General features: G+C 45.3%; 1 protein-coding gene across 1 annotated transcript; it reads right to left on the bottom strand.

Annotated features, from left to right (window-relative positions):
• Nucleotides 1-6414: 6414 nt before the first annotated feature.
• LOC149330779 (uncharacterized) lies at nt 6415-12264 on the bottom strand. The gene is made up of 2 exons (XM_089561455.1): nt 11423-12264; nt 6415-8649 (listed from the first exon to the last, which is right to left on the bottom strand). The coding sequence occupies exons 1-2, from the start codon at nt 11705-11707 to the stop codon at nt 7486-7488; spliced, it is 1449 nt and encodes a 482-aa protein (XP_089417581.1). The 5' UTR covers nt 11708-12264; the 3' UTR covers nt 6415-7485.
• Between the last annotated feature and the right edge of the window lie 7960 nt (nt 12265-20224).

Raw genomic sequence — 20224 nt, 5'->3', positions numbered from 1 at the left:
ACAGTCTACATGGAGACTCTTGAAGGAGACACAGCAGATCATCATGTTGCTTGTGGTGTTCCTCAGGGAGGAGTGCTTAGTCCAACGTTGTTCAATCTCGTGCTCATTGGCCTTTTCAAACAACTGCCGAAGACTGTTTCGATATCCGCCTACGCAGACGATATTTGCATATGGACATCAAGTGTCACGCGTCCCCAAGTGCAAGCAAGATTGCAGCGTTCGGTTTCCATTACGTCTGCGTACTTGCGCCGTCAGGGGCTTGAACTTTCGCCAGCTAAAAGCGTAGCATTGGCTTTCACACGCAAGTTAATGGCGTGGTATCCGGTCACAATCGACGGGCAAATTGTTCCATACGTAACACATCACAAATTCTTAGGTGTTACGATAGACCGTGACCTGTCCTGGACGAAGCACATTTCTGTGCTCAAGAAAAAGCTCGACAGCTTTGCAAGCATTGTGCGGTGTATGGCAGGAAAATGTTGGGGTCCCTCTGAGCGATCTTTACTACATGTGTACCAGGCGCTGGTAGTCGGTCTTCTCAGATACAGTGCACCCGTTCTCTCGGGAGTCAGACTATCAGGCCTGCATGTGCTTGAAAGCGCGCAGGCTCGTGCTTTAAGAGTATGCTTGGGTTTGCCATGTAAAACTTCTACATGGGGCACATTTTATGAGGCCCGAGCCTGCCCAGCACGAATTTATTTTCAACAGGAGCCACTTCGTGTGCATTTGCGGCATCTGACCAGGCATCGTCATCACCCCCTGACCAACATTAGTGCGGCGCGTCCAGATGCAGCTTTTTCCAGAGCCCTTAGGATGCAGCGCAATGCGGTGCCTTCGAACTACGCGCCACACCAGATTGCGGAGGTGCCACTTTGGGCAGTACCAAAACCATCTATACGGACAACTATCCCAGGGATAACAAAGAAGACGCACATTCCAACAGTCGGACTGAAACAGCTGGCGCTGTCATACATTACATCTATGTATACTAACACCCAGCATGTTTTCGTGGACGGATCCGTGACGACCACGTCTTCAGCTGCAGCGGTGATAGTGCCAGGAAATGCCTCATGTCTCCGTTTCAGGCTCATGCACAAAACGTCCTCTACGGCAACCGAATTGGCAGCCATACGAGAAGCCGTCCTTTATATTGGTCACCAGCCAGCGCAGCAATGGACTATATTCTGCGACTCGAGATCGGCATTGCAGGTCGTACAAACTTATCTAAAACCAAGGGCATGCGAGCAGCTGGTTCAACAAATTGTAGTTTTGTTAGCCGAAGCTTTCCACCGCGGCCATATCATAAAGTTTCAATGGATACCGAGCCATTGCGGCATAGCGGGAAACGAGCGTGCTGACGCCGAGGCTCGGATGGCACATAGTGATGGTGCTTTCATTGAGATAGCCTTTTCTAGATCAGACATTGGAGCCTTGTTGGCGCATTTAATGCAAGCGGCAATGCAGTCGCACTGGCATGATTCGAGTCATCAACAGGACCGCGTCTGTAAGCTTGACGCTGGCTCACGATTACATTTGCCATCTATGGTGGTGCGACGTCATGGGACTTTACTCCACCGGCTACGGCTTGGCGTTGCCTACACCAAACACTATCTTCACAAGATCGGCATCGAAAGTAACCCAAATTGCGCACAGTGCCACACTCCAGAGACTATTGGACACCTTCTTTGCGAGTGCCCGAACTATACTGCTGAAAGAACAACATTGGAGGCGACCGTGAAACGACTGGACTCTCGCCCTCTCTCTGAGGAAACTCTTCTGGGCGCCAGGACGAGACGTTCTGATTGGTGCCGTGTGACAAAGGCCCTGCTCAACTTTTTGTGTGAAGCAGGCCTGGATACTCGTCTGTGACCGCCTGTGCACAACCTACATGGTTAATGACATGTGTCGGTGTTTGTATTGCTGACACCAGTTTTATGAGTTTTATGTGCGTCTACTCACCGCGATGCGAGTGCCAGCCAGTGTGGTGTGTGTGGTGTGTGTGTGTAGACATCACCCGAGAAACTCATTGTATTATGCCATCATCAGCCTTCATTCGCACTTTCCTTTTCCTCCTCTTCCCTCTCCCCTGTGTGGAGTAGCAGGCCAGGGCCATGTTACCACCGGCCGACCTCTCCACCTTTCCCTCATTAAAATTCCTTTCTCTCTCTCCTGCCTTGAAGGTGCCACACACGTGGTATGCTTTGTATGCTTGGTGTTGCATTGCAGTAGGACCATTCTCATGGAAGTGGTTCCGTCACACACAGTGACGCAGCGCTGTTTGTTCACTGTTAAGGTGAATATCACTCCTGACTTCTCCTGGGTGTGACTGTAAACCATTGTGGAAGCGAGCTGTCATTCTCGTCTTGGTTGCCGTGGTGTTCCGTACCATTAATATTCTATCGTCCCACCAGGCAGGCCACCGTTTCACACTAGAATGCAGAAGTTTATGGAGAATTACGTGGCCTGACCACCTGCATTCCTCTTCTTAACACGTTTCTTTTGAGCCAAAATTTACATCGCCATTTAGAGCCATTTTTTTTAAACAACAATGGTCTCTTTGGAAGGGTTCAGTTAATTAATAACAGCTGGTGTTTGCTTGGAATATGCACATATTTTATGCTTTCTGTTAGCTTTAGCATGCGCGATAACATACATCATTAATGAACACTATGTGGATTTTTTAGAGGGATCACTGAGTAATGTAAGATCAATCACGTGAAATGCATTAGTGTTTTTGTGTATAATGCATAATTGCACCATCAATACCGTTATCCGAATAAAATCCTGAGCTGGCTGAGAAAGTGTTCGTCGAAAAAGGATTACTACTAAGCAGGCTCACTGCTCTGGCACACTTAACAACTGCCACAATTTCGGGATTATGCATGTTCAGCATAAGCTGCCCAAAGTTTACATACAGGCTACCGTGCACCTCGGATCAGTTATTCCAGAGAGTGTCACCCTCCAAGCCTTCATCAAGCTGGCATATACTGCTGCTCAAGCATGAAGTTTTTATTTCTGTTTGCTCTGAAAAATTGGGAGGCAGATTGAAGTGTCACGGAATGTTATTCTTTCAGCACCATAACACATACGAAAGTACCGATGGTGGGGTTGATAATGGAAATATGTGCACTAGTGTTTTTTGGATGGCAGTAAATAATTCTTTGAAGAAGCTTCTGGTGCTCTGTGCATGAATGTGTTCTTGTTTTGATAATAAAAATTCCGCACTATTCTGCACTGTTTTAGTTTCCACTTCGTCAGATCTGTTTCGTAGGTGCACCCAGCCTGGCAACCGCTATGAAGAGTCCCTGTAGTACAGGTATATTACGTTACGTAGGCATCACACTCGGCAACCGACAAGAATGCTGAAGAAATGCAATAAAAGTGGACGCAACTCAAAGCCCATTGCATGCATTTTTTCCTGAAGGTTGTACGGATGCAAGAAACGCTAAAATGCCTTAAGCTAAGCGGTAATGGCATGTGGTGCGCCTTAACACCTGTAGGTCACAGCTTTTTTTTTTTTTTTTTGGGGGGGGGGCATCTTTTTCCCGAACATCCCGTGTGAAAAATATATGAAAGCACAAAACGCACTTCTGTGCCGGGTGCAAGGGTGCGAGTTATAGACACTTGAAAACGCCTGCAAAGGTATTCCCTTTTACAGTGTATGTGGCTCGATGAAGAAAAAAAAAATGAGGCATACTTAAGCTCCGCCATAAAGGTTTGACGCGACAAGGTCCCTCTTCACTGCGCACACACGGACACTGTTCCCTATTTCACAGTCGCCATCACTGTGTAAAACACCACACGACACGCATATAAAGCGCCGCTTTGATGAATCCATGCGTGGCCTAGCGTTAGCGCGCCTGACACGCAACACGAGGGTCGGAGGTTCGAATCCCGACTGCCCGGCGCAGCCATACTTAAAAGTCCTAACGGCGTTCGAGTCATGTTGCGAGCTTCTAGTTTTATAATGTACGAATCACTTTTTCCGATCAACTCCTCCACGTGTGACGCAGCCATCTTTTCGCCCAATCAGGATTTTTCGGTTACAGCAACGCCGACGCTTGCTCTTCTGCAGGCAGAGTCCCTGCTCTGACGCTTAAAGGACTACAGACACCAAATCTTTGCTTGCGTGCTTTCTGCTTTCAAATGATGCGTTATACATTGGTGTACACAGAGCACACCGTGGTATCCATCTGCGACCGCTATATGGTTTATAAATGAATTTCTTCTTGAGACTCGATTTCAACTGCCGAACAAGGGTTTTTACGTATAGATGTTTAGGTCACTTGAGGAATAAAAAAATATGCCGTGCAATTGCTGATAGGTCGTTTCTTGTCACTGCATGTCTTTAAAGAAGCGGGCTTAAGTGTTGTAGTGATTTCAAACTACGTATCAATGATAATATTAGCATTTTTTTAGGATATTACGTAACCTAACCACAAAATACACGTCACAGACATTGCTCGGCTGATGAAACCGAAACGGCACGAGGGAATAAATTCAATTATAAATTATTTAGCGGTCGTAGGCGAATACCACGCAATAATACATGTATTCGAATGCATAACGCATCATTTGAAAGAACAAAACACGCAATAAAATTACGCGTCTATGGTCCTTTAAATTAAAAAGGGGCCCGAAAGAGGACATGCGCATTTGTAGCAGGCCAACTGTCATGGACAGTCATGCAGGTGGAAGTTCACCTGTGTTATGGAGGATCAACTATGCAGCTCGAAGGGTACAATGTATGCACAGCGAGAGACAGTGTAGAATGCATGCATGGACAAAAAAGTATGAAGCAATGTTGTCCAAGGTACGAAGATCTGCTGGGCAGAACCACACTAAGAGAACACCATAGAATGCATGAGTTTCTTTGCGCGATCTCCGCTGAGAGAGACGCATAGATAATGGCGGACAACAAGGTGCCCTGGCGGGCCACAAAACACGCGCACACAAACATGGCAAGACCTTTCTCGGGGTTTCCCCATCGCAACACTGCTTTCGCATTGAAATGACTGAGACCGGGATATTTGAGGAGAACAAAGCTCATAAATGTATCGGGTGCGAATGCCTCGGCGACACAGGTGGTTTGAGACACGACACGCAATCAACGATGGGTCTGGCCGGTTTTATTTTTATTTCATTTTAGGAGCCCACTCCAGTTTGTGTATGCACAGAACATGATGGCGACTGTGCTGACAAGACCGCTCTGCTCGCACTGAAGCTGAAATCAGGCAAGAAGCTCGAACTTCAGCCGAAGCTGGTGGAAGTTTGACAGTGCAGCATTAGTACATCAAGAGGATGCGCAATGCACAGAGCTAGAGTGTGTCCCAGTTTGACAGTATAGTATTAGTATATGAAGAAGATGCGCAGCGCACAGCGCTATACAGAGTGTCGCAGTTAAAAACGAGGCTGGTTCGGCTGCGACGATAGCCTAGTCTTTCTTTAAATCCCTTATTTCATTAAATAAAATGCATGCTCGAAGAATCGTGGAGGTGATTCGGTTTACGGACAACTGGTCTCACTACAAGCGATTGAAACTTGTCAATTTCTTCAGTGCTCTTGTGCAGCGGCCAACGAAGCTGAAACTGTCGCGAGCTCCAATCCCAGCCGCGGCAATATTTATTTCTTTTTGTATATTTATTTATTTTAGTCAAATGTTTTTAGGGGAACCCCCCAAGGTGGAGTAGATCCGTAATAAGGGAGCAATTACTCATTGGCATCCACCCGAGCGCAGCCATACGGCTACAAAGGAAAGCTATACAGCTTTCTCAGAAACCTCATAGTTAAAGAAAAATTCGTCCTGGTCCGGGGTCCGAACCCAGGACCACCGCTTCACCGGAGCAGTCGCTCTACGAATTGCGCTAACCAGGACTTTTTTTTCTTTATTGCGTGGAAGAACTTCCGTAGAAAGGAGGAAAACTTCAATCAGACTGGTTCGCGTCTCACGTTACCGGAGCCCGCCATAGCCCTAACTCAACACTGCATCCCCATGAAAACATCAAAATTCAGGGAGGCACACACATGCATCTAGGCACGGCAGCCAGCTTGGAGGTCTTCGCGTACAGCATATACGCTCCTCACCAAAGCACACTGTAGGCTAACCAGGACGGCAAGCTTATGGTAGGGCGAGAGCGAATTGATCAATAACTCGAAGTGGGAACTGTGTTGCTCAAATGATTTTAGGGGAATCCCCCAAGGTGGAGTAGATTTGTAATAAGGGAGCAATTACTCATTGGCACCCACCTGAGCGCAACCATACGGCTACAAAGGAAAGCTATACAGCTTTCTCAGAAACCTCGTAGTTAAAGAAAAATTCGTCCTGGTCCGGGGTTCGAACCCAGGACCACCGCTTCACCGGAGCAGTCGCTCTACCAATTGAGCTAATCAGGACGGCAATTGCTTATGGTATGGTATTTATTTTATATTTATTTAATGTTTATTTTCTTCCAGTATTTCTTTCATTAATTTTTATCTATGCATTTCATTTGCCACAAACTAACAAACAACGCCCACAAACATCCCAAGATCTTGCCAGGGGTTTGCCCATCGGAATACGGCTTCCGCAATAAAATTATTACCGACGGGATATTTCAGGAGAACCAAGCTGAATAAACAATTCGGCGCGAAGATATAGACGACACAGGTGGTCTGAGACACGACACGCAATCAACAATAGGTCGGGCCATATTTTTAATGCAAGAGCATTTTTATAGGCTTTGTCGGCGGCGTCGTGTCACCAACATCTGTCCGCAAAACATGTCTAGATACTTATCTGTAGCAGTTGTGACGTTCTCAGAAGTAGCAGCATCGAACGATTGGTTGTAATCGAAAGAGGATGATGTGAGTGTGCTGCGCAATGAAAAAAATATGTCCATAGGATGATTAGTTAATTAATTAGAGCCAGAAATATCGAAATAGCGCGGACGTTAATACAGTGATTGGACGGCAAAACTGCCGTGGACGGCAAAAGAGTAGAAAAATAGGCAAAACAGTGAAAGTAAAGTTTCAAATCAATTGAAATGTATTTCATGACTAATAATTAATTGAACAAAAAGTCTTATTGAAATAGATTAATTAGTTAATTATCAGCAAAAACCGTTCCACAGTTGAATAGGCTGGACGGGAATATAGTAAGTGGGCGGGAAAGCAACCGTGGCCCCAAATTTGGAAAACCAAAATGGTTGATTGAGATAAAAGAAGGTGTAATCAGAGTAATAAATCCATCTTTAATTATAGTATAAGATAATATAAGTATAAGACGCTATATCAGCAGTTAAATTAATTAACAAACAATATAAAATGATAAAGAGAGGTGACGACTGGCGAGGAGGCGTCAGTGCTTTCGCATTCTCCCAATGCGGGTCGACACAATGATCTCTAATTCTTTTTATTTCATTTCAGGAGCAGAGTCCAGTTTGTGTATGCACGGAACATGATGGCGAATATGCTGACAAGACCGCACTGCTCGAACTGAAGCTGAAATCAGGGAAGAAGCTCGAACTTCAGCCGAAGCTGGTCGGATTCCACGTAGCCGTCACGCTCGAGATCTCTAAGGGAAAAGGATTGAGCAGAATAAAATGTGCTTTGTTCCTGTCCCTCTTTCGGCCTTTGACAAGATGGAAGGGAACCATATGGGCGCTGTACGATCTCTCGTTCTTCTCCTCCCTTTGGATGGACGGCACGAAGTTTGACTGTTTGGTTGAAAGGCCAATGAACAACGTCGTCCATGTCGCCCTTGTGCAGGCGGAAGAGTGCACGCACATATACATCAAAAGGATAACTGCGGAAGCGGACACCGGCCGAAATGCAGTAGCCTCGGAGGTATACACGCTCGCTCTCATAATCAGCAAAAAATTCTTTCCATGCTTTTCTTTCTAGTGATTGGACACCTTTTACAGCAAACTCGCATACGGATGCCTGTAGGTCAGGTGACCTGGGCATTACTTTATCCATGCAGCTCTTTGCATTGCTACTTTCTCCCACTTGTTCCGTGGCACCCTTGGAGCTCCTTCCTTCAACCTCTGAATCCTTGTCTCCCTTTCCTCTGGCCACTTTTGCCAACTCATCCCTGAGTACCTTTTCCAGTGCATTTACACTCTCGCAGATGGTCTGCATAGCATCACTGCTCGCAATTAAACGCCCTTTCGTTTCTTCAGTACTCTTTGTTATTTCATCGCAGCATTTTTTCGAAGATTCACGAAGCTCTGTTCTCACTTGCACCACTTCCTCCCTAACAGCGTCCTTCACGCTGCTGATGGCTTCTCTGAGCTCTTCTCTCAGTGTTTCTTGGCAGTTGTTCACCCCGTGAACAACTTCGTTGAGTCGGTCGCCATTGGCACTACTTACAATGAGAAGTCGCTCTAGAAATGTCTTCATTTCACCAGCCTGCTCTTCTAGAATTTGTCTGAAGGATGTTAAGAGCGACGTCTCGTCCTTGCTGTCTGAATCCCCTTGGCATTCCAACCCAGCCGGCATCGCAGTAGCAGGGCAGCACTCCGACTCCAAGTGGGAACACACGTCGGTGCAAAGAACTCTGGCCGAACACCTGGGGCAGCGAACGGAGCGGTGCAGACATTCACGCTGGAAGTGCTGGCCGATTTGCGATGCAGGAAGCACTGCCATACAGCCTTCGTTCCAGCATTTCACCTGCATGATATAAAAAATTAGGAGGCGTATTAAGTTACGCCTTAAGAGTGGACGTTATGTCGCCTTCTCTTTTTTTCTCTTTTCATTCCTTTTGTTATTTATCACCGATTACCAATCTATAGTGACAATCCCGATCACAGTACCAATTACCACTCACCGGTAACTATCTAGGTTAGACTGCACGACATACTACGCCGCTACATATTCATAGACATACGCAGCATTTGTTTCAGTACAATGAAGCACCATAACAGTGCCTCGTCATTCCGCGCACTTTCTTACGCCTAGTTATCATATAATTTTTTTTAAATACTCTAAGGTCAGCGCAAATCCCAAACATACGTTACTAAGTCGTACGCACAACAACACGTTCACAAAGTGGGCCTCTAACAGGCTTGAACCAACGACCCTCGGTGGCCGATGCGTTGAGTGCCCACCTGCCGCTCCGAGGGCAGAGTTCGAACCCCAATGCTGGCTAGCTATATTATTTTGCCATACTCTGATATCAGAATTTCTGGGATTTTTTTCCTGCTGACACCAGACGATGAGGGTCGCCGGGTTTTCCCCAGAACGAGCTCCTTACGAGATCACGCAAAACACGCATCACTCTCAGAGGGATCATGGTTGCACCTCCACCACCTGGGCAAGCCGGGCTGCTGTTTTCGTAATGTATACACGGTTTCGACGTGTTTTAACATGTTGGTGAACAAACGTGGGTGCTGATGACGATACCAGCTCCAAAGAGCGGCGTTTTCAAAGGTTTCGGCGGCGCAGACGACGCGTGTTGCGCAGGTTTGGATGAGGCAGCACGCCAAGGGAGGCATCGCCAGCAGCGCGTGATAAGGCGCCGGTGCAGGTGACGCGCTAGCTTTCGTTCAAACAGGAGGTCTCCCGGGTCTGAATCACAGTGTTGCCAGACCAAGAACTCTCGAGGAAACTGTCCATACCCTAAAGATATGCGATATGGAGGTCAACTATATACAAAGCGAACCTCATATCCCATGAGAAACTTATGAAACGGCTCCAGTTTAAATGCTTGTAACATTTGCTTTTGCCGTTTTGCCCAAAAAACATAGAGCTGTAATTTTTTTTTTTGAATCTGTAATTTTAGCTGAAGGAGCAGCCGTAAAACAACAGGCGACGTTTGGCAACATAGGCAAGTGTGATATGAATATTCCACATGTATCTTCTTTCATGAGCTTCCGCGGCATTAAAAAAATAACCACACGAAATTTCCCGAAACAACTTGCTCTGTCATTCAAAACATTGCGCAAAAGATGCCCAACCACTCGACGTTGAGGCGAGGAGAGAAGAAGACTTTGAACGACGTGCAGCCTAAGAAAAATAGGCAACCCGGCCGCTTCTCACCTAAAACATCTTAGAACTGCCTTGGAGTAGATCAAGTATTCTCCTGCGATTTGGTGCAAAGCTTATGGCATCGGAACTCCAGAATTGGTGAGATCATACGGGTGATGAATCTGCCTCCGGTTTCAGCCCCTTCCGTTGTCGGGGCTGAGCAACGTGCGTCTCACTCTTATCGCTTGCGCGGTCTGAGGAGCCGCCGGCATAAGGTCTTACTAATCAGAGCGCTCTGTTTTACTCACTGTCAATTTTGCCTTTACTGCCCAAGCTTTGATATGGTACTGTTTTTCAAGCTGGGCAGTCCACACAGCATCCCTTGCTGCTTTGTGCACCGCAGTTCTCGCCCACTCAGTCCAGCTGCCCTTGAGATGCCGTCGACCGCCTTGGTCGCTTTTTTACCTCCCTGTCCGGCAACATTGGAATGCATAACTTCGGCAATTTAGCCAAGCTTTTCTAATTCTTCACTTATCTGGGTGCATTGCGCAGAAAAGGTACAGCGTTAACTGGATAAAGCATTCTGAAGCAACGCACAAAAGGATTATGGGTTATGAGGATGTAGCAACTATAGCAAGCGCTGCAAATAAACTGATACGCGGCGAAGACCGAAAGAGCGCACGAAATTCCTGAACAACGAAAACAACGTCGACGTCGATGACGAAATCGTGAAGCTTGCCCTGTGCTTTGTGAGCCACTTATCACCCTGAGAACGGCCACCGTGTGATCAGATTCCTTTTGACGACGTCGCCTTCCGCTGCAATCACGTGCGCTATTGCGCATTTGCATGAAGAAACAAGCCAACACATCTCTTCATGTAGCGATTCCACACCAACTACATTGGTCCCCAGTTCACTCACTGGTACAGATTAGACATCCTGACAAGCGCACTTCAGCGAGCTCTGATATTTTGCTGCAATAAATGCACGCAAAAAAAAAAACTTGCCACCACTCCGTTTTCTTCTGGGCGAATAAGAAACGTTAGGAGTAGGCAACATTTTCTTCCATTAAATAATTGAACAATTTTGCCAGAGTACGTAAATAACGTGCAGCTGGATTCTATGCTTCGACGGAACTATTTGCACTAATTTCTTTCTCTGGAGTGGGAGTCTCACCTAAACCGTGCTTACAAATGGGCACGGACCGCCATTCCCTCTCATTCATTCCAGATTGCCGAGATGGCCAAAATTCTCAACTGTCAATACCACAACAATCCTTCCAAAACAAAACGTTCGATTTGCTTTTTTTTAGTGCTTTTTTTAGTGCTTTTTTTTCTCATTTCACCTCTAACACGTGAGGTACTTAACGTGACTGCTCTCTCGTGTAGGCCTGTGGACAGTTCCAGGGCCCTTAAACAACGAAGTCGCCCGTAAATTGAGCACCAAAACACTGCTGTTCCCTTAGCCCCCACGCATACCTCTCTCCTTAGCAGCTCCTGGACAGGAAACTCCTTCAGGTCGACGTCCTCGTCCTCGCAGTGTTGACCGTCCAGTGGACACACGCGCCCGCCGTCACGAGTGCTCAGTTCGTAGCAAGACTCGCACAGCGTGTGCCTGCAAGCAAGCGAGGCCGTCCTCTTCCGCACCAGTCCACAGGCGTCGCACACCCTGTGCGGGGGAAGGGGCTTCACGAAACCCAGTGGCCTCCAGTCCAGTTCTGCGGAGAACCCGACCAGGGTGTACTGTGTGCTTCCAGGAGCCATCGCTCACGAGGTTCGGATGCCGCTCGACGGTCTGAACGAAACTACCTTTCCGCCCCCTCAAAGCGTCGCTCTTATCTCTCCCCCTTTGCACTTTGCTCCGGTTGTCGCCATGCAAGGCTGCAATCGGGCCGATATCTGCCGCCGCCCCTTCGCAGCTTCGGGAAGGTAGCGCATCTATCTGTCCATTGCAATCCGTTGAGCTGCGTCGGTGGAGGGCTACACAGCGACGTTGACTTCTTTCGTGACGGCTCGCACGCAAGGTCTGTTTTGGTGGCAGAGCTTTTTACCAAGAGACCCGACGGATGCATGATAACGAACCTAGTATTATTACGATAGGAATCAAAATTGGAATTACTTCGGCTGTCCAAGATACACTGATTCCTTTTATTTTTTTGCCTATCGCATTGGTCTTCTCATTACATGTGACGCCTAATCTTTAGATCTTCGTGCCATTTTTCTGGCGTTGCAGAAGTATCTTAGAGTCAAGCCAAAATTTGTACCCATAAGGATGCTTAGTGCTTTGTAACCAACATTTGAAGCATGGATTATGCCTGTATAGATGCCGTTGCTACTGAACAGCGCACTCAACCGGACCAGTGGAGCGGTATCGCTCTTTCTACCATTCATAAGCTTCTAGGAAAAATGTATGCATTCATCTGGCTACCTTGTAGTTGCACGTTTCATATGTAACGGCAGATGAAATGCAGATATGTGAAGCGGATGAGTGTGAGGGTGAGTTATCCTTCATGTCATTTTAGATTCGTTAATGCCATTTTAGACTGACGATACTTTCAAAATGATTCATTCTGTTTATCTACGTTGTACTTTTCATCCTACCTTGATGCATGTATGACTCAAAGAAAGCGAACAAGCAGCCATTACGGTGTAAAGAAATTCAAAAACCGCGTTTTCTCTAGACATTGCGACGGCCCAACCCAGCTAGCAATTGTGATCTCCTCCAAACGCACCCTTTTGCGTGTATGTACAGCCTTTGTCAAAAGTTTAGAGCCCAGGGGGTTTGCTTCTAAGCACTATTGTGGCGCTCCTGTAGCACTAATGGAAGTTCTACGCATCGGAGGTGGCATGACCAAAAATCTTCTTACCTTCAGGAGATTTGGGACGCTGAGGACGCATTACGAGCAAAGCAATGTGGCCCAGAAGCAAACCCCCTGGGCTCTAAACTTTTGACAAAGGCTGTACATCTTTAAGGATGCGTGTGGCAAACAAACATCAGCTTGGAAGCCCTTGTGTCGTTTTCTAGATGAAGACTTTATCGCTTAAGAATGTGTGACAATGCCTTACTGACCTACGTGCAAGTCAAATTTTTGTTGACGGCTGTCTGAGTTTAGTGGGTGCACACACGGGAGATTAAATATATTTACTCAGCACTGTTCCCTCACACACGTGGTATGCTTCCTATGCTTGGTGTCGCATTGCAGTGGGACCATTGTCATGGAAGTGGCTGCGGCACGCACAGTGACGCAGCACTTCTTGTTCACTGTTAAGGTGATTATTGATACGAGGTGGAGAGCCAAGGACCAGAACGACATGAAGACCTATGAAATATGATTTTAATGGCTGCAAGCCTAGCGCGAGCGCTCCGTCCCGCGCCACAGGCCACTTCTTCGTCACCTGCTTCGTAACTATATTTATTTTTTATTTATTTATTCATTTTTTTAGGCAATACAAGTATTGCCCACGAGGCAAGACAAAAGGAGACTATTGGTCTCCTGACTAGGTCTTGGCCTCGCCGGGCGCAGCAGAGGCAGTAATACATAGCATATCGCCATAATCATACATCCTAATCACGATCAGATCAGATGATTATATAATTCTACATGCAATATACATATGCACAAGCTGCGAGAAATAAATGGCACTTTGCTTAATAGCGACATGAAGAAACATAGGAATATTTAACAAAAACAAAACAAAGACAAACCAGAACATCAATGACACAATAAGGCACGTGCTCTTTGCCTAAACTGATGTACAGATGTAACATTTTTTGCAGTAGCTATTATATCTGGATAGGAATTGCAGAAGTTTGAAATTTGATGTTCGATAGTTTGAGTACCATAATTTGTTCTTGGCCTTTCTGTCAGTAAGGTAGTATGGCGCAATGAATAACCGGTATCTCTACCAAGGTACTGACTACAAAACGACGCAGAATTTGTTGTCATCTCTTTATATATATACAGACTCAGTTTCAGGTGATATGAATACATGAAAGACGGTAGATTGTGGCGGATCATAAGCTCAGAAGCACTAGCTTGTCCATTTGCTGGCTGAAATAAACGTGCAGCTTTCCGAATGAGCACACATAGTCTTTCGCGATCAGTTTTTGTGGTAGTTCCCCATACCAACAGACAATAATTTATATGAGATTGAACAAGAGAAAAATACAGTCGCTTCTTGAGCCAAACGGGCAACAGATTACGAAGCCTGTATAGAATGCCAACTGATTTTGCAACCTTGATGCGGACATTATTAACATGATATGACCAACTAAGCTTCCTGTCAAAAGTAACTCCTAAAAACGAAAGATTTTCAACCTGTTCAATCTCAGAAGTTCGAAACGACAGTCGCATAACATGGGATATGGGCTTATTTTTTGCACAAAACAACATAAACTTCGTTTTATTTGTATTTAATTCAAGTTCATTTAGGAAAAGCCATGTGCTAAGTTCCAGTAACCAAGTATTAGAAATAATTTCAAGTTGTTTAAGATTTTCACCATGAAAGAAAACGTTAGTATCATCGGCATATAAAATTATATCATTGGTTAAAGGAATGTTTACTATATCATTAATGTAAATAATGAAAAGTAAAGGCCCTAGTATAGATCCCTGTGGAACTCCATATTTTATAACACTCATTGCGGATGAAACACCGTGCACTGATGTATACTGCAGTCTCGACTGTAGATAACTACGCATTAGTCGGTGTGCAATACCTCTTATTCCATATAACTCAAGTTTTCGTAATAAAATGTTGTGTTTAATAGAATCAAATGCTTTTCGAAAGTCTAAAAAAATTCCTACAGTAAAAAGCTTGCTCTCTATATTGCTAAGAATTCTATTTTTAACTCGTAGTAATGCGGATTCGGTCGACTTAGCTTTTTGGAACCCATATTGACAGTTCGTAATTACATGCAGTGACGAAAGAAAGCTAGTCAAACGGACACATATAACACGTTCTGCGACTTTCGAAAAAAGCGGAAGAACCGAAATAGGCCTATAATTACTTAGATCATTATATGGTCCTTTTTTGTGAATTACAGCAACCCGAGCGATTTTCATTTTTTCTGGAAAACAACCGGTCTCGAACATACGATTGCAGATGTGTGTTAAAGGTCCTGCTATAAATTCAGCAACTGCTTTGATTGGTATCACTCTTATTTCATCTTCGCCAGCTGCCGAACTGTTGTTTAAGGAATTAATAATAGAAATAATCTCATCCTCTGACGTGGGTTGGAAGAATAAAGAGTCGCTGATTGCTTAATATACCGTTCACAGCTGAGTTGTGAAGAAACATGAAAAGTGGAAGTCGATGCCCCCGCGTCTAAGAAGTGGTTATTAAATGCGTCCGCAAGCGCTGCACCTTTATAAGCCTTTCCATTAAGAATCAATTCAGCTGGTAGGCCAGTCGCGTTGCTGGCGGTTAGTTCGCGATATGTTTTCCATATTTTACTGGAGTCATTTTTGCAAGCTTCAAATTTACGAGCATAGAATTCTGATCTCGCCTTCTTTAGGTCACTGCTCAGTTTGTTTCTGATTTGTTTAAATTCCTGTAGTAGTACTGCATCACGTGTACGCAAAAACAAGTTAAATAATCTGTCCTTGTGTTTAATACGCTTGTAAAGTTCGCCAGTCACCCATTCTTTTCGAGCCTTTTTGTGCTTAATCAGAGGTTTATAAGGAAATGCATCATTATAGCATTTTTTCAGTCTAGTAATAAATACATCGTAGGCTTTAGAAGGATCCATAATATCGTATATATCTTCCCACTTCTCCTTCTCAACCATAGACATAAAGGCTTCAACCTTCTGCGTGTTTATGAACCGTATATGAACAGTTTCATGTACAACACTCTGTCGTATTGGAAAAGCCGCAAATATTGGTAAGTGGTCACTAATGCCAGAGCTTAAAACACCAGATCTAGTGGCATTCGTTGAAAAGGTACTAAAACATAGATCAATTAGTGTACTAGAACTTAGGGTTACTCTTGTGGGCGCATCAATTACATTCTCACAACCATTTGCTAGCATACATTCTAATAACTGGGTCTTCGCTGGTGAATTTGAAAGCAAGTCAATATTAAAGTCCCCCACAATTACCGCGTGCCCTTTTGAATTATTTACAAATTCAAAAAGAGAGTCTAAAAAATTAAACAACGCTTGAGGAGCGCCTTGGGGTGGTCGGTAAATGGCAATGACAACAACATTGTACATCGTGATTGCTACCGATTCAAAGTCTTCACAGATATACGTGTAGTTTGAGAGTACATCAAAACGGTGTTGGTTTCGCACATATATGGAAACGCCCCCACCTCTTTTGTTTTCACGATATACAGAGATGTGCCTATAACTCTGAAAGCAGATGGCATCAGAATCATCAACAAACCATGTTTCGGAAAAGGCCATAAGATCAAATGGGTACTGGAGCACAGATAGATATGCCTCGACATCATTTTGTTTGTTTCTTAAGCTCCTGGCATTTAAATGAAATAACGAAAGACATTGCGCTTTGAAGTGGTTGTCTGTGCGCATTAAATTATTGAATGAAGTGGTAGTATGATAAGCCATCTTATCATTAAAAAAATAAACAACAAAAAAGTCCCATCAAAAGATTATGCTATCTTGTCAAGGTCATCTTCGGCTGAGATCCTTAAGGCGCGTGTGCCGGTTTGCTTCCGCGCAAATATCTTGCCCTCGGTCACCCAAACAAACTGATAGCTCTGTTCTTTCGCCTTGTTTTTCGTCAGCCAGTGCAGTCGCCGATTTGTCGCGGTAAGGTTCTCCAGAAACCAAATTCCCGATACTGCGTCTTTCACGTCTTTCCGTTTTCCGAACCATTTGGATCTCATGTTTTTTGTTGCAAACCTGACCAGGACTGCCGGAATTTTCCCTTCTTTATGTGGCAAGCGATGCAGTGCCTCAATGTCATCGTCGGATAGCTGTGGCAGGTCGAGTTTGGTAGCAATCTTATTAAGCTCATCCATCAGGTTTTCGTTGTCGGAAGGCTTCAGTCCATGGATTTCAATGTTGTGTTGACGCATACGCTGCTCTAAATCATTCATTTCTTGTTTCATTGCGCGAATGTCTGCTGTATCCGATGACTGCTCAAGTGTTTCCACCCGTTGGCGCAAGTCGTTGATGTCTTTATCCTGCTTTTCGAGCTTGACGTTCAGATTATCGTATGTATCAGACAGATGCTGAACCGATGTCTCAATACTCTTTACAGTGTCCTGTAAGCTGAGCAGTTGGTTGAGCTTAGACTCCAGCACCTGTATTTGGGACAGCTTTCTGTTTATCTGTGTTAACTGGTCTGTCAGATCACTGGGCTGTTTGGATAAATCACTACATGTCGCAGTGTCTTTGCAGCTTGCACATTTTAGGGCTTTCTGCGTCACTTTCTTCATCTGCTTAAAAGATTTTGCACTTACACCGCAGCACTTTCCCAAGTGAAATTTTTCACAACACTCTGCGCAGGTCATAAATTCATCAACAATCTGGAGGCTGCATGATGCGCAGGCAATCTCGTCATCTGAAGACATCACAAAACAGTACTAATACAATGCACTAGCAGAACGGAATTACAGCATTTAAGCTACAAGTGGGAGCATAGCAGTGGCGGTGACAATAAGGGACAGAAGCGTGCGTAACGCACAGGTGCTGTAACCAACCTGAAACGATCGAAGAAACGTTCAGGATACGCCCTGTTGTCTTGCCGCCGCCACTGCTGCAACCCGAATGTGACGGCGATGATCGGTGGTGGTCCTTTTGTAGCTGCCTTGATGATAACCGGGCCACGTGACAAACAGGATAGCAGCCAGGTCAGCAGCAGGCTTTACGTTGGTCGTCCTGGTGTCGGCTTTAGCGGGTAAGAATTTTCCACGGTGAAGCGGCTCTGAAACGATCGAAGAAACGTTCAGGATACGCCCTGTTGTCTTGCCGCCGCCACTGCTGCAACCCGAATGTGACGGCGATGATCGGTGGTGGTCCTTTTGTAGCTGCCTTGATGATAACCGGGCCACGTGACAAACAGGATAGCAGCCAGGTCAGCAGCAGGCTTTACGTTGGTCGTCCTGGTGTCGGCTTTAGCGGGTAAGAATTTTCCACGGTGAAGCGGCTCTGAAACGATCGAAGAAACGTTCAGGATACGCCCTGTTGTCTTGCCGCCGCCACTGCTGCAACCCGAATATTACTCCTAACATCCCGTTGGTGTGATTGTAAACCATTGTGGAAGTGTGCAGTTATTCTCATCTTCGTTGTCGTGGTGTTTTGTGCCACCAATATTCAATCTGTCCACAAGGCAGGCCAGTGGTTCGCACTATGCAGTTAATGCAGAATTACGTGGCCTGACCACCTGCATTCCTCTTGTTCACACGTTGATTTTGAGCTAAAATTTATATTGCCATTTGGAGCCATTTTCTTTGGAAAAGCAATCGCCTGTTTGGAAGGGTTCAAATAATTAATAACAGCTGGCGTTTGCTTGGAATATGCACACATTTAATGCTTTCTGTTAGCGTTAGCATGCGCGATAAACCGCATCATTAATGAACACTATGTGGGATTTTTAGAGCGACCATTGAGTAATGTGAAATGATATGAAATGTGCTAATGTTTTTGTGCAGAATGCAGAATCGCATCAGGCATGCCGTTCGTCTAATAAAATCCTGAGCTGGCTGCGAAACTGTTCGTCGATTGAGGATGACTACTCGGCAGACTCACCGCACTGGCACACTTAACCACGGCCCCAACTTCGGGATTATGCATGTTCAGCATAAGCTACCTTAAGTTTGCATACGGGCTATTGTCCATCTAAGATCAGTTATTCCAGACAGTGTCACCTCCAAGCCTTCTTCAAGCTGGCATATAATGCAGCACAAGTATGAAGTTTTTATTCTGTTTGCTCTGAGAAATTTGGAGGCACATTCAAGTGTCACGGAATGTTATTTTTTCACCACCATGACACACAAAAAAGCAGCTATGGTGGAGTTGATAATGGAAATATGTGCACTTGTGTTTCTTGAATGGCAGTAAATAATTCTTTGAAGAACCTTCTGGTGCTCTGTGTACGAATGCGTTCTTGTTTTGATAATAAAAATTCCGCACTATTCTGCACTGTTTTAGTTTCCACTTCGTCAGATCTGTTTCGTAGGTGCACCCAGCCTGGCAGCCGCTATGAAGGGCCCCTGCAGTACAGGTACATTACGTGACGTAGGCACCACACTCGGCAACTGACAAGAACGCCGAAGAAATGCAGTAAAAGTGGACGCAACTCAAAGCCCATTGCATGCATTTTTTCCTGAAGGTTGTACGGATGCAAGAAACGCTAAAATGCCTTAAGCTAAGCGGTAACGGCATGTGGTACACCTTAACACCTGTAGGTCACAGCTTTTTTTTTTGGGGGGGGGGGGGGGGGACATCTTTTTCGCGAACATCCCGTGTGAAAAATATATGAAAGCACAAAACGCACTTCTGTGCCGGGTGCAAGGGTGCGAGTTATAGACACTTGAAAACGCCTGTAAAGATATTCCCTTTTACAGTGTATGTGTCTCCATGAAGATTAAAAATAATGCGGCATACTTAAGCTCCGCCATAAAGGTTTGACGCGACAAGGTCCCTCTTTACTGCGCACACACGGACACTGTTTCCCCTTTCACAGTCGCCATCACTGTGTAAAAAACCACACGACACGCATATAAAGCGCCGCTTTGATGAATCCATGCGTGGCCTAGCGTTAGCGCGCCTGACACGCAACCCGAAGTACGGGGGTTCGAATCCCGACTGCCCGGCGCAGCCATACTTACAAGTCCTAACGGCGTTCGAGTCATGTTGCGAGCTTCTAGTTTTATAATGTACGAATCACTTTTTCCGATCAACTCCTCCACGTGTGACGGAGCCATCTTTTCGACCAATCCGGATTTTTCGGTTACAGCAACGCCGACGCTGGCTCTTTTGCAGGCAGAGACCCTGCTCTGTCGCTTAAAGGACTACAGACACCAAATCTTTGCTTGCGTGTTTTCTGCTTTCAAATGATGCGTTATACATTGGTGTACACTGAGCACACCGGGGTATCCATCTGCGACCGCTATATGGTTTATAAATGAATTTCTTCTTGAGACTCTCGATTTCAACTGCCGAACAATGGTTGTTACGTATAGAAGATGTTTAGGTCACGTGAGGAATAAAAAATATGCCGTGCAATTGCTGATAGGTCGTTTCTTGTCACTGCATGTCTTGAAAGAAGCGGGCTTAAGTGTTGTACAGTCTAGCCCGTTTATAACGAA

This window comes from Amblyomma mixtum, chromosome 9 (assembly GCF_055824585.1).
Source record: "Amblyomma mixtum isolate Tamu chromosome 9, ASM5582458v1, whole genome shotgun sequence".
Taxonomy (NCBI): domain Eukaryota; kingdom Metazoa; phylum Arthropoda; class Arachnida; order Ixodida; family Ixodidae; genus Amblyomma; species Amblyomma mixtum.
Note: the sequence above shows the minus strand (reverse complement) of the source record. Positions and strands in the feature narration are given on the sequence as shown.